A 12,126-nucleotide genomic window follows, 5' to 3' on the forward strand; every position below is an offset into this window, starting at 1 on the left:
AGGATATCCACCAGGTGATGGAGTCCAAGCTGAGCTCAGTGAGCAGAGAGATCACAGACAGCAGGGTGAAGACACGGGAAGAGTTAGAAGCATTGTACCGCAAAGTCGTAACGTACATCCTGGTTGTCCTCCCAGCTATTCCAGACGATGATAACCATCCTACCAATCCAGTTGTCTGCATCTGTGTTTTAACAGACACGCCTGGAGCGAAGTCTGAAATACGACTCAGCCAGTTATCCAGTTCATACAGTCTTTTAAACCTCCACAACAGTCTCTGAGTGCAACAGCCACCTTATGACCACCTGTCATAAAAATGAGAAATCAGAATATTTTAAAAATCGTTAAAAAAAACTTGTAATTGTTATTTATAACCAAAAAAGTTAATATTTTGTATTTCCTCCTTGATAACAGTTTGCATTCTTGCTGGCTTTGTTTTGATGTACCTTTCAACAGTCTCTCTTGAGTTCCAAATAGTTTCTAGCTGTTCCCACAGACTTGCTTTAGATTAAAGTTTTCATCAATCTTTGAATCTACTAAATCCCAAATTTGTTCAATGGGATTCAGATCCAGACTTTGACTTGGCCAGTCCATCAGGTCCAGTACTCCAGATTCCTTTTCTTGGTCAAATAGTCTCTGCACAGCTTTCAAGTATGCTTGGGCTTATTGTCTTGTTGGTATATAAACCCAATTTCAAACTGAATTCCCCTTTTTATACCCAAAAATGAGCCGGCTCACTGGGCTTCTCTGAGAAGTCAGAAATGAATCAATCATAACTTTCAACCACTAAAAGTAAATAACTATAATTTGACATCTTAATCAAGAAATAATAATCTGCTTTACTATTTTTTGCTAAAACAGTAAATTTGAATGGATAACAATAATAATGATATTTTAGCATTAAAAATATCATTTCAGTTAAAGAGCTTCTACATACTGATGTATTAACCATTACAGAAACATAAAAAAATATTTTTCTAATAACCAATGGTGTTACCGAATTCCCCCCTGGGATTATTTAAGTATTTCTGATTCTGATAATTTAGGGCAGCCTTACATTGGGTGGTGGTCTAATACATTTATTAAGCACTGTACATACAAAGTACACTCCAACGCTTCTATCAGTGTGTAGTTAGACATTTTGTTCACTTTGTTCAATTCCAACATTACAGAAAGTGATATTTTCTCCATGTATAGTTATCTTAATGTTGTCGTGTTGTTGTTATGGTAGAGTTTCACAACATTGTCATTGATGGTTGCTCGGCTCGAAATCGTGAACTTTGAGTTCATGGATGAACTCCTTAAATCCACACCCCTGTGAGATGTGAAAAGGTGTTCTAGTGAATGATGGGTGATGAAGGGTCAGATTCAGGAACGGTAGCAAACACATTTACAAAACTAAAAACACACACTCGAATACTGAAGTTTTGAAAGTCTTTGAATTATATTTGAATGCTGAATTTCTTTCCAACAGCCCTAATACCGAGGGTTTGAAGAAGAGCTAACTGGCTGCTTTGAAGCTGAAGGCTGTGGTGTTAGCTAGTACCTTAAAGCCAAACCACTTCTCGTCAGATGACTGCAGTCCGCTGCCAAAGTTACATATAGCATACTGACGCAATTCTCCTTGTTGAAAATTATCGTACAATTAGACCGACCTTTGAAACGACTGTTTTAAGGTGGAAAAGTTCCATAATGTTGCTTTAACTGATGCTAAAAGAAACCCTGCCCTGATCACGTAGTAGATTGTGAGTTGGCCTGGCTGGACATTTTTCTGCGCATCTTCTTGAATTTTTGCTGGATGACTATTTGACAAGTAGCTTCTCATATTACTTGTATTTCCCAACGTGTAGGTCACAGCAGTCTGGCAGTGTCTGTATATTGTTTTTTTTATTCATCAACTTTTCTCCTTTCTCATTTCTTTTCCTGTTGAAATGAAAAGGCTTCCACACGTCGTATTTAAAAGCCGCTGTAGCATCCACAAGTTCAAAATCTTTTCTATGTTCTCCCTCGATGTACTAGAACTTAGGCAGTAAGCGGTCATGCATGGAGATGATCTCTGTAGTTCCCACTTCCCTCCGCTCTGCTCCAGTGTCTGAAACAAAACTACACTTTTTGCCCAGAAGACTTATCGATTCATACCGTCACAGCAAGTCCATGATATCGTCAAGTTGATGATAGTCTTTGACCCCAGTTTACAGAAAAGTAGAAAAATGTATCTAATGTTTGTATTTTTACATAGCAAATATTAGTTTTCAGCACCACCCTGTTGATTTACGCCTTTAAATATTTGTCTAGAAAGGGGAAACATCAGGTGAAGGGGTCTGGGGATCTTCTCAGATTTTTTAGCAACAAAGATTTCATTCACTGCATTGTGCTCGATTTTATGCACAAATTTATGTTCTTGTGATTTTGTCTTGTGTACTCTTTTGTGTCCCTTCTGTAATCTCATTTGGTGTTAGGACACATTATCACATGTTACATACATTTATTTTGATACTTTTATTTTGTATGTAGATTGTTTGTTGGATGTATGATTTTACTGCTGCCTGAAAAACAAATTACCCTCTCACAACGACAAGAAAGACAACCTTGTACCGTGAACCGGAGGTAAGCCATGATTTGACTGTCTGAGATTTGCATATTCATTTGCATAATTCTTTTTGCATTTTATCAAAAATAAAAACAGTGATGGTTTGAGAATAACATGCATAACTTCCAGGTTATACCAGTTTTGAGGATAATATGTATTTAGGATTATTCCAAGAAATGACTTAAAAAAGCAACATGTCCGATGTGTCCTTGGGCAAGACACTTAACCCCAATTTTCTCCTGCTGCTTCAAAGGCAACGTATGAAAGGGATTAGTTACTTCTGATGGTCTCACTACATAGAAACCTCTGCCATCAGTGTGAATGGGTGTGATTGAATCTACTTACTTGGTCCATTACATTTCTCCTGACACAATGAAAGTAATAATACTCTGTCAACAATTTCAATCAAAGGGAAATTCATGCAAACATCGAAGTCAGATGCAAACTATAGGCTCTGTTTTTCTTTGTAAGCAGAGCAGAACAACCGCACATAAACAACCCCTTACATCAGACTTTCTTTTATTTATTTAATGTTTTTTATACACTTATGTATGAGTGAGAGAGGACGACACATGTCAAGTTTGTTAATAAAGCACATTTACAAAATTCTCAACTTGACCAAAGTGCTATAAAACCAAGATAGAGAAATAAATAAAATTAAAATCCATATTAAAGAATAAGAGTACCCACAAAGAAATATGAAACCCCAACAAAATGAAATGTGAGAATAAAACAAATAAGAGCAAAGATTAAATCCATAAACAGAATAATTGGTCAGGCCATTGCTTCATTTGTGACATTTTATCACATTTACAGTTCCAGGTCTAAAAGAACGGATGAACTTGGTTCATTAACTTTAAAATTATCAAAAGTGTATTTGAAGATAATCTGGATTGTTGACTGTGTCCACAGCTGGGATGAGGAGCTGGTGTTGAATTTCTTTAGATTTGCAAATCAGTGTCAGTGATATAAGTAGAGACCGTTGTCATATTCAGTTCACAGAGCACCACGATGGAGAAGTTCTGGCTGGGTCTCTTGTGTCTCTCAGGTCAGTAAACTCTGTTTAATTATAACTGCTTATTTTCTTACAATCCACAATGTCTTCAGTAATTAAGTGTTTTAAGGGGTTGTCTTTATGATTATGTTGGTTGGTCTGAAAAAAATGTTAACCTTAAAAATTCAATAAAAAGCAATATATAAAATAGAATAATATAATAGAAGGCAGTGTACATATTATTTTTAATTTTGTTCGACAGGTGCATCTCCACATAAACAGAGAGACTTTGCACATTAATAGTTTGGTAAAGCAGCTTTATATAAATCATTTTGTAGGTGCAGCTAGGCCTGGGCGATATGACAAATAATTTTATCACGATAAAAAATGTCATATCAGTCGATATCGATAATTATCACGATAATTGTCAATCATTATTTCTTTCAAATTTAAAATCTGATTTGAAAGTTGAAGAAACCAGATGGTTAATTATGGTTTAATTATTCTTTATTGTCGGGGAGCTGGAAATACTGATACGACAGTTTGCTGCTGGGGAGTGGCACTTACTGGCCCGCTGCTTACTGAGGGTCCACACCATAGACTGTTTATGTTATTTACCATACGGTCCATACTAACACTCGTTTGGGATGTTTGGTCATTTCTTTCCTTCGGTGTGTTATAACGGGTCAGGTTTGTGGTGTCGCCGTTTTAGCTGCACTTGTCTTCGGCACAGTTAACAGAGCACTTTACTCTGTTTTTTGTCGGTCTGTAAACTATCCAAACTGTCTCTAAACTCCGGAAGTTGAGCGGCCTTTCTTGTCGACGATGTTTTCTCCTGCTCTGAGCCGCTACACTCAGCGTTTTCTTCAGGGTCTCTATCGCTTATTTCAGCTGTGTTTTCATTCCACTCCTAACATCTGTAAGCCCGCCTACATCCCTATCCCTGCAACATGATTGGCTGTTCGTCGTCTTTTTCTTCTTCTCTTTAATATAGGGTAGCAATTAGCGTTGAAGGAGCTCCCGTTTCCCAGTGGTTGGATGGTGTAATTACATGTTTAAACCTATTGAAATTTTAACTTGCATTTTTCATATTTAAATTGACAAAAATTATATCGCGATAATTATCGTTTTTGTTTTATCGCCTAGGTGCAGCAAAGCACCTGTTTATTTACTCTTTACTGTATGTGTGTTCTCCTCACAGGCTGGAACATCTCCTCATGCCTTCCCTCTCAGTATCACTATGTAGCTGAGCCTATGACTTGGACTGAAGCTCAGACCTACTGCAGAGAGACGTACACAGACCTTGCCACTGTTGAAAACATTGAAGAAATGAAACAACTTCTCTCCACAGTTCCATCTCTACTTGATAAACATTTTGTCTGGATCGGCCTGTACAGTAAAATCGAGTGGAAATGGTCAGACGGCTACACAGAGAGTGGGGCTGATTATAGGAACTGGCAGCCTGCAGAACCCAACTTTTACGGAGGTCAATTCTGTGTTCAAATGAGTGTGTTCAATAGTGGAACATTGTTCGATTACTTCTGCTCTGTCAGACGTAATTTTATCTGTTACACAGGTAAGAGAGCAAGAAACAAGGGGCATGTCCAGGGTGTTTTGCTTTGATTGGCCCAACTTGGGCGCTGATTTATGAAGGAGTGGAATTAAGTTTTAGTGCACGCACACAGTAATAATAGGGTCGGTAATCTTCTGGTTAAAACATATCCATCAAAACTTTGATAGAGGACATACTGGCTGCTGCGTTGTTGTCAAAGAAGCCAGCACTTCAACATAGCATGTTTCCTTAATGTCTGATCAGATAGTAAAGTCATTTAACGATTTAATTCATTATATATCTCACATATTGTTCTTTCAAAGAGGTTTATTGAACATTTTACTTGGATCAATCATTTCCTTTTTTTTCTAACTCTAACTGCAGGGACACAACAGGATCCTGAGTTTGTCTTTGTCAATGAACGCATGTCTTGGTCCAATGCTCAGAAGCACTGCAGGGAGAACTTCATAGACCTGGCCACTGTGAGGAACTTCAATGACACAGAGAAGTTCCTGAGCTGGGTGCAAAAAGGAAAAGAGGTATGGATTGGTTTGTACAGAGATCCTGACTTTAACTGGTCTAATGGGAGTCCCTCCACATACACATACTGGAAACGCAGTCCAACTCCATTAGGCTCCATGAGCGTGGCTTGTGGAGCTGCAGAGATGCCTACATCAGGAAAATGGATTTTGTCTGACTGCGAAACTAAACTCCCGTTCATTTGCTACAGCCCTCCATGTAAGTGATAAACTGACTTTCACTTGAACACAGAGATTGTAGAATTAGATGATCATAATTGATGCTACACTGTCATTAATTGTAATGAAGCAGTAACTCAGCAGCACAGTTTCTTCTTTATTTCTGCATGACAGCAAAACAGCAGGTGATAAAGCTCAGGATGAAGCCAGAGGACTCCACTGTGGATCTGAATGACCCTGCTGTGAAAGCCGACATAATGAAAAAGGTGAGTCTCCAAACTTTTTTTTAGTAAACTTGAATTGCTCGACCAAGTGAGTGATGGGGGAATTTCTGTCTTCATTTCTGTGTTTGTTTGTTTGACTGTGTTTCTATCCTGTTAGCCTGCCAGGTGAAACTAATGCGAGCTCGCAGCAACAATACAGATTTAAGAACATGTTTAGAAATGTGTTTCCATATGTATCTTTCAGCTCCAGGACAGGCTGAAGGAGAAAGGACTGAGTGGAGTCACCCTGAAGTGGAAAGAGCAGCCTGATGGGAAAGTTTTCCACAAGGAAGAAAAACGATGAAAACTTTAAGCTCTGCACATGAAATGTACCCGTGTTTAGCTGCACAGTAATGTGTGTTATCAATGTTGGATGATGATTCTATCTGAGACATGCATTACAATCAGTGACTAAGGCATTCAGTGAGATAAATAATTGTTTTAAAAGTGTATCGTAAGTTTGTGACCCCTTAAGTGACCCCCGAAATGTTTTTGTTCCTGTTGCTGGGAAATTAGCCCTCATCAATATCAGCGTTAGTGTGTCATTAATTTGTATTGCCATGAATAGATATACGTACCTGCTTATAGTAACAAATGGGGGAAAGGGGATACAGGATTGATTATAACATCAATCCGTTATAATCTGTGTTCTTAAAAAACTGTGTAATGTTGTAAGATTTGTGTTTGTTTAGAATACTGTTTACTTTAAAGTAAATCTCTGGCTTGCATGAGGAGGAGAGACGGTAAATGAACAGCTGTTAGATAGTACACTCATCTTGACACAATGCTCTGATTTATGTTGTGACATTAATGCTTTTTAGCTGACATCTGTCTCTGGAATTTGGGGATGTTGTGTAAGAGGGAGGCACCAAGCAGGTAAACATGAGGAGAGGCTTGTTGTCCATGTGCTGGGACATTAAAGGCAGGGCACTTTTCATAATGTAATGTGACGTTCAAGCTGTCAAAAATGCGCTCAAAGAGACCCAGAAGATAGGGAAAAAACAATTCCTTGCATTACAATAGGGTCCTACGCACTTGTCAGTGCTTCGGGCCCTAATTATTTCCCTGTAATGATTCCCATGCATGCTGCTTGAAGTGATGTCAGTCAGCAGCTCTTTCTCCTCTCCTTCAGTGTGCAGCAGGCAGGTGAGCATGAGTAACCATGGTGACTGCCTGTCTGTCAATCAATGATGTCCCGCCCCCTCTATGAATAAAACTCTTCTTTCCGTAAAACTTGCTTTGACCATGTGTGACAGAATAATCATATTCTGCATTATGTTTGAAGTCTACATGTTTTCAAATTTTCATCACTGTATAAAAATATACCTGATGAACACTCAAATAGATTTAAAATCACAAAAGAGGACACACTAAATTGTAGTTTTTGAGGGCAAGACATTTTTGTTGATGAATGTTCTGGGGGAGACCTCCAGACCCCATCAACAAAGACACCTTTCAAATAGACTAAACTTATTAGCACAGTTTGTGTGCATTGAAATGCATTATACAGGGAAACAGGTGTGGTTGAACCGTTAAGTAACTTGCAAAGAAATCTATAAGATCAGTATGAAAAAATAACCTTTTAAAATGTGATCATGATGTTACCATGAAAAAATCATATTTTTTTCTATATTTCCCACCATTACTTTCTTTTATTCTGTTCGCAGGTACAGCCAAATTCTTTTCTATGTGGGTATACTTCTTATAGGCTGGTAAGAAGACAAACCTTCACTCGAAACTGTCAGATTTACATTTCTCCAGCCTCAGCAAATCATATTTCCTTTCCAGCTTACAACATACATTTGGCTCCTATACAAATATAGATCTGCTGCTATGAGGTGCCTTGCACATATGTATTACAGCTTCACAGCTCTAAATGAAGAATTACCATAAAATGGTACACAGATTAGGGGTGCAAACGAGTACTAGGGTACTCGAAAAAAATGTAATTGATAATCGTTTTGTAGTCCACATTTTTGTAAATGTTTCTTGTTGCATTGTAGGTTCTAGGATAGGCCTAATTCAAAACAGAAAAAAACGAATGTTCAGTTCAAATTGTCTTTTTAGTCCACAGAAAAAGAAGGACTTTCTCTTTGTGATTACCGCTTTACCCCGCCAAACCAATGATGTTTGATCATCCAGGACAGAGCAGCATAACTAGATAATACTATATTTTGGAATTTTAGATGATTATTCTTTTAATAACTACAAAACGGAACAACCTTATAGGGAGAAATAGCTCATAGCGAGCGAGATTGAGCGAGTGTGTCATTACGCACAGAGGAGAAAGATGACACACTTAAATCGTTCACCTGTTCTATTGTAACTTCATTTACCTGAGTAAAGTGTGCTCTACACTGCAGACTGTAGTCTTTGTTAACATAATGTTGCTATCAAAACAGCTTCAACTTGCGATGAGTGCGCATTGATGTCTGCGTGTCCGCTCGCCACACTCACTGCTCTAATTATAATAGAAGTGTTAAAACAGTCATAAGATAGGTCTGTGTGAATTTTTATTTGAGGTTTGCTGTCTGTTGAAGTAAGAAATGTCCTAATTTGAACATTAATACAATCAATTATTAAAATCCAGAAGATTCAAATTAATCAATAGATACAGTCGGCATTGCGTCAAAGTTGGGGGCGGGGCCTCCCGTGGGGGAAAAGAATCACGGAAAAAAAAAGAACTACAACACGATTACTCGAGTACTCGCTTTAACAATGGGAAGATTAGAGAGAATTGATGAGAGAAGATTTTGCATTTCTGCACCCCTAACACAGATATAAAATTACTGAAGTGAATGAATTCATGACAATTTGTAATAACATTCAGGCAGACCACAGAGTCGCGCTCTGCTATCATGATAGTGTTTTTGATGGCATCAGATTTCATGCAAGCCCTCATCAGCTGATGGCCAGCTGATTTACTTAAATTCATCCCATTGCATTTGAAACCCTCGTCCACCCCAGCTCCTCCTTTCATACTGTGTCTGACTGAATCAATGCCATGCTGTTGTCATTGATGCCTGCTCTGTTTGGTTTTTAATGCTTCTCTCCCTGCCTTAGGCTTTCCTTGTATGCACATAAAGGGCAGGAATGTGTGCTGTGCCTACCAAATGTTTTCCACGTATGCACTTGGAAGGGCATGATGTCCCATTACAGAGCCATACCGCCAAATATTAATAATTGCAAATAAAGTATTTTCCTAAGTGGTCCTGACTGAATTGAGCTGATATAGACACAAGAGGGCAGTGTTGCGCTTGGATTACCTCTCAGCTTTTAAATAAATGGTTTCCCTGCATTGTAGTAAACAACACATTTTCATGCAGTCATTAAACATAAAAAGAATAAAAACATTTATATAAATATCCAAGGTCTATGAAGAATCTTAAATAATATTTTGGATTATATTCATGAAAGTGTCCAACGACTAAAAAACACATTTTAGTCCTTAATCTTAACATAAAGCCAATGCGGAAGTTAAAAAAAACTGCAGTTTCTCGAGGGTCGCCTTGAGGCCGGCACCAAAAGACCCGAAAGTAACATACACAGACAGCATTTCCAGGATGGTGACTACCTATCGGTGGGCTTCCAAAGCCCCCTTCAGTAACCAATTGGTGTTGCACTCAGGCCTCGTCCAATATTGTTTACAGCCTTTTGGAAAATAACATTTTACTATCAAACTTCCATGACAGTCTACAGGATGGATTCAAGGTTCTGGTTGAGCTCTTCAAACAGTGATTAAAGGGAACTTGGTGAGGAATTGGCCACAGATCCAGAGTCTGCGCGAAAAATGCAGCTCTTTGCTTTCATATATACCCTAAATCCCCTTATCGCCGGAGTTTTTTCAGGAGAGTGTGAAAAAGGTTCAATATTGATCCTAGTTTGAGCACCTGCCCACCTTCATTGCTGTGACACCTGTTGGTTTGCCGTTTGCCTGCTAACTGAGGGACGAGGGGCAAAATGTATGTTTTGGGGTGCCTTAAAACCACCTACTTCTCTGGTTAAAACAAATCCAGAGCATTCAGGAGCAGAATCTAAAGTTAGAAGGAGGACATACTGGCTGCTGCATTGTTGTCAGAGAAGCCAGCACTTCAACATAGCATGTTTCCTTAATGTCTGAAAATATAACAAGGTCATTTTTTGATTTAATTCAGTAAATATCTTACATATTGGACATTTCAGTACAGTTTAATTAATTTAATTGGTTATTCTCATTAAATGCTTAAATCTCACTCCTCCACTGAAGGTCAGTTTCACTCACCAGATGAACGGACGCTGTAGCACACAAATGGACATTTAGTTTCACAGTTTAATAACCTCCATCTTCCTGAATTCTCCAAATCTGCTGCTCCACATACTTCACTCATGGGGTGTACTGTGTATATTTGCAGCCAGGCAGCAAAGCTACCGCTCAACAAGACCTAATTTCTCAAACTTGTGTGTTTTCCCCCCTTCTTGTTGTAGCGCGTTTCAGCCTTTGCATTTGTTGTGGTAGTTTGCATTTGCTAACTAATTTTCTACTATTCGCATTTGGAAGTATGGTGAATTGTGTACCTATGTTGTTTGTGGATTCTGTACAAAATGCTGTAACATGCTGTCATGCAGAGAAAATACTAAATAAGTCAGAAAAAATACATTTATTTTGAATATCAGCAAATAAATTATGCTGAGAGAAGCTGCACTGAGCAGAAGCACTGTCGTCTTCCTCATCTTTCTCCTGTTTACACAGGAACCTTATTTGTTTATGGGTTCTCCAGCCTGAGACCTGTAATACTATCCCAGTATCTGAAAAAGGAGCCACTCCCATCAGACCAGTAAATGTCAGGACATGTACAATCCAATCCATTCCTCAACATTATTAGCAGGAATCAAGCTCCGGATTTTCTGGTTCTCACTGTGGTTCTTCACAGTGGCCAGGTCTCTGAAGTTCTCCCTGCAGAACCTCTGAGCACTGGACCAATTCTTTGCATCAATGACATAAACAAATTCAGGATTCTGCTGTGATCCTGCTGTTAGAGAGAGTAAAAAAAAGAGAATAATATATTTCACAAATAACTGTAATAAGCCTTTAAAGAGCTATGTCTTGCATGATCTTTACCTCTGTAGCAAATGAATGATTCAGCATTAGAGTAAGGATTTTCATACCATTCCAAATTTATGGAAATTCAACACACGCTCGATGTCTCTGTAACAAAGCCCAACTTGATGATGTTGAGAAAAGTTTGTATCATTGCATTTAAAGAGACACACACACCAAAACGGAGCGTTCTGAGAGAGCTGGTTTATACAGGGACACAAATCTCCTCTGGTGCTTGATTCATCATTAAGTGTACCCAGCTCAGTTGTTGTTCCATTTTTTCAGTTGAATTTAAGTGCAAAAGCTCAACACCATAAACCCAACGTCAACAGCAGTGATTATTAAACACAAAAGTAGAAATGTAACTTTTGCGCAACGCACGAGAACAGCAAACGGGACCCTGTGCTGCCTCCACTGGCCAGCAAGGAGATGCACTCTTGCGCGGAGCAACATATTACACAATGAACGGGCTTGACAGCGGCACACAGCGTCCACTGAGTCCTGTCTGAAAGGCCCGCCAGAGGGATTTCACAACAAAAATAATAAAAGTTTTGCATAAATGCAATGGATACCAAATGCTGTTTTCAGAGTATCAAAAGAAGCATGTGCTTTTTAAATGTATCTTCAGGACGGATTAATAACTGCAAAGACATAATAGTAGAAAACCTGAAAGTCCAACCATCCGTGGTGAGTGAGATGCACTTTGTCTTTTTGTAGCGATCTGGAAATAGTGTTTGATTAAAGTCCTTCTGAGTCCTTCATTGTCGATCACAGAAAATGGCCGTTGATCTTTGCTGATATATTCAGTGATACAACTTGTGATCTCTTAGACTTGTCCACTGTTATGGGGAAGTGAGGCTGTAATCGCTTCCATTAGAGCAGTGGTTCTCAACTCATCGAGCCCCAGGACCCACCACCAACTCCTACCTGAAAAATTACAATCAAAATGTCTGAT

General features: G+C 38.7%; 1 protein-coding gene across 1 annotated transcript; it reads left to right on the forward strand.

The window, feature by feature from the left end:
• Nucleotides 1–3,848: 3,848 nt before the first annotated feature.
• On the forward strand, nucleotides 3,849–8,098 carry LOC136177426 (putative C-type lectin domain family 20 member A). The gene is made up of 4 exons (XM_065950620.1): nucleotides 3,849–5,157; nucleotides 5,518–5,871; nucleotides 6,006–6,097; nucleotides 6,300–8,098. Exons 1-4 carry the CDS (start codon nucleotides 4,764–4,766, stop codon nucleotides 6,396–6,398), a joined length of 939 nt encoding a protein of 312 aa, XP_065806692.1. The 5' UTR covers nucleotides 3,849–4,763; the 3' UTR covers nucleotides 6,399–8,098.
• The last annotated feature ends 4,028 nt before the right edge of the window (nucleotides 8,099–12,126 follow it).

The sequence above is a fragment of the Labrus bergylta genome, chromosome 22 (genome assembly GCF_963930695.1).
Source record: "Labrus bergylta chromosome 22, fLabBer1.1, whole genome shotgun sequence".
NCBI lineage: Eukaryota > Metazoa > Chordata > Actinopteri > Labriformes > Labridae > Labrus > Labrus bergylta.

What these genes read in the sequence shown, in the direction of transcription:
- LOC136177426 (XM_065950620.1), top strand. Translation starts at nt 4,764, where the DNA reads ATGTGTGTTCTCCTCACAGGCTGGAACATCTCCTCATGCCTTCCCTCT. An exon ending in TAATTTTATCTGTTACACAG is followed by an intron (nt 5,158 to 5,517) that starts GTAAGAGAGCAA and finishes CTCTAACTGCAG; the next exon opens with GGACACAACAGGATCCTGAG. An exon ending in CATTTGCTACAGCCCTCCAT is followed by an intron (nt 5,872 to 6,005) that starts GTAAGTGATAAA and finishes TCTGCATGACAG; the next exon opens with CAAAACAGCAGGTGATAAAG.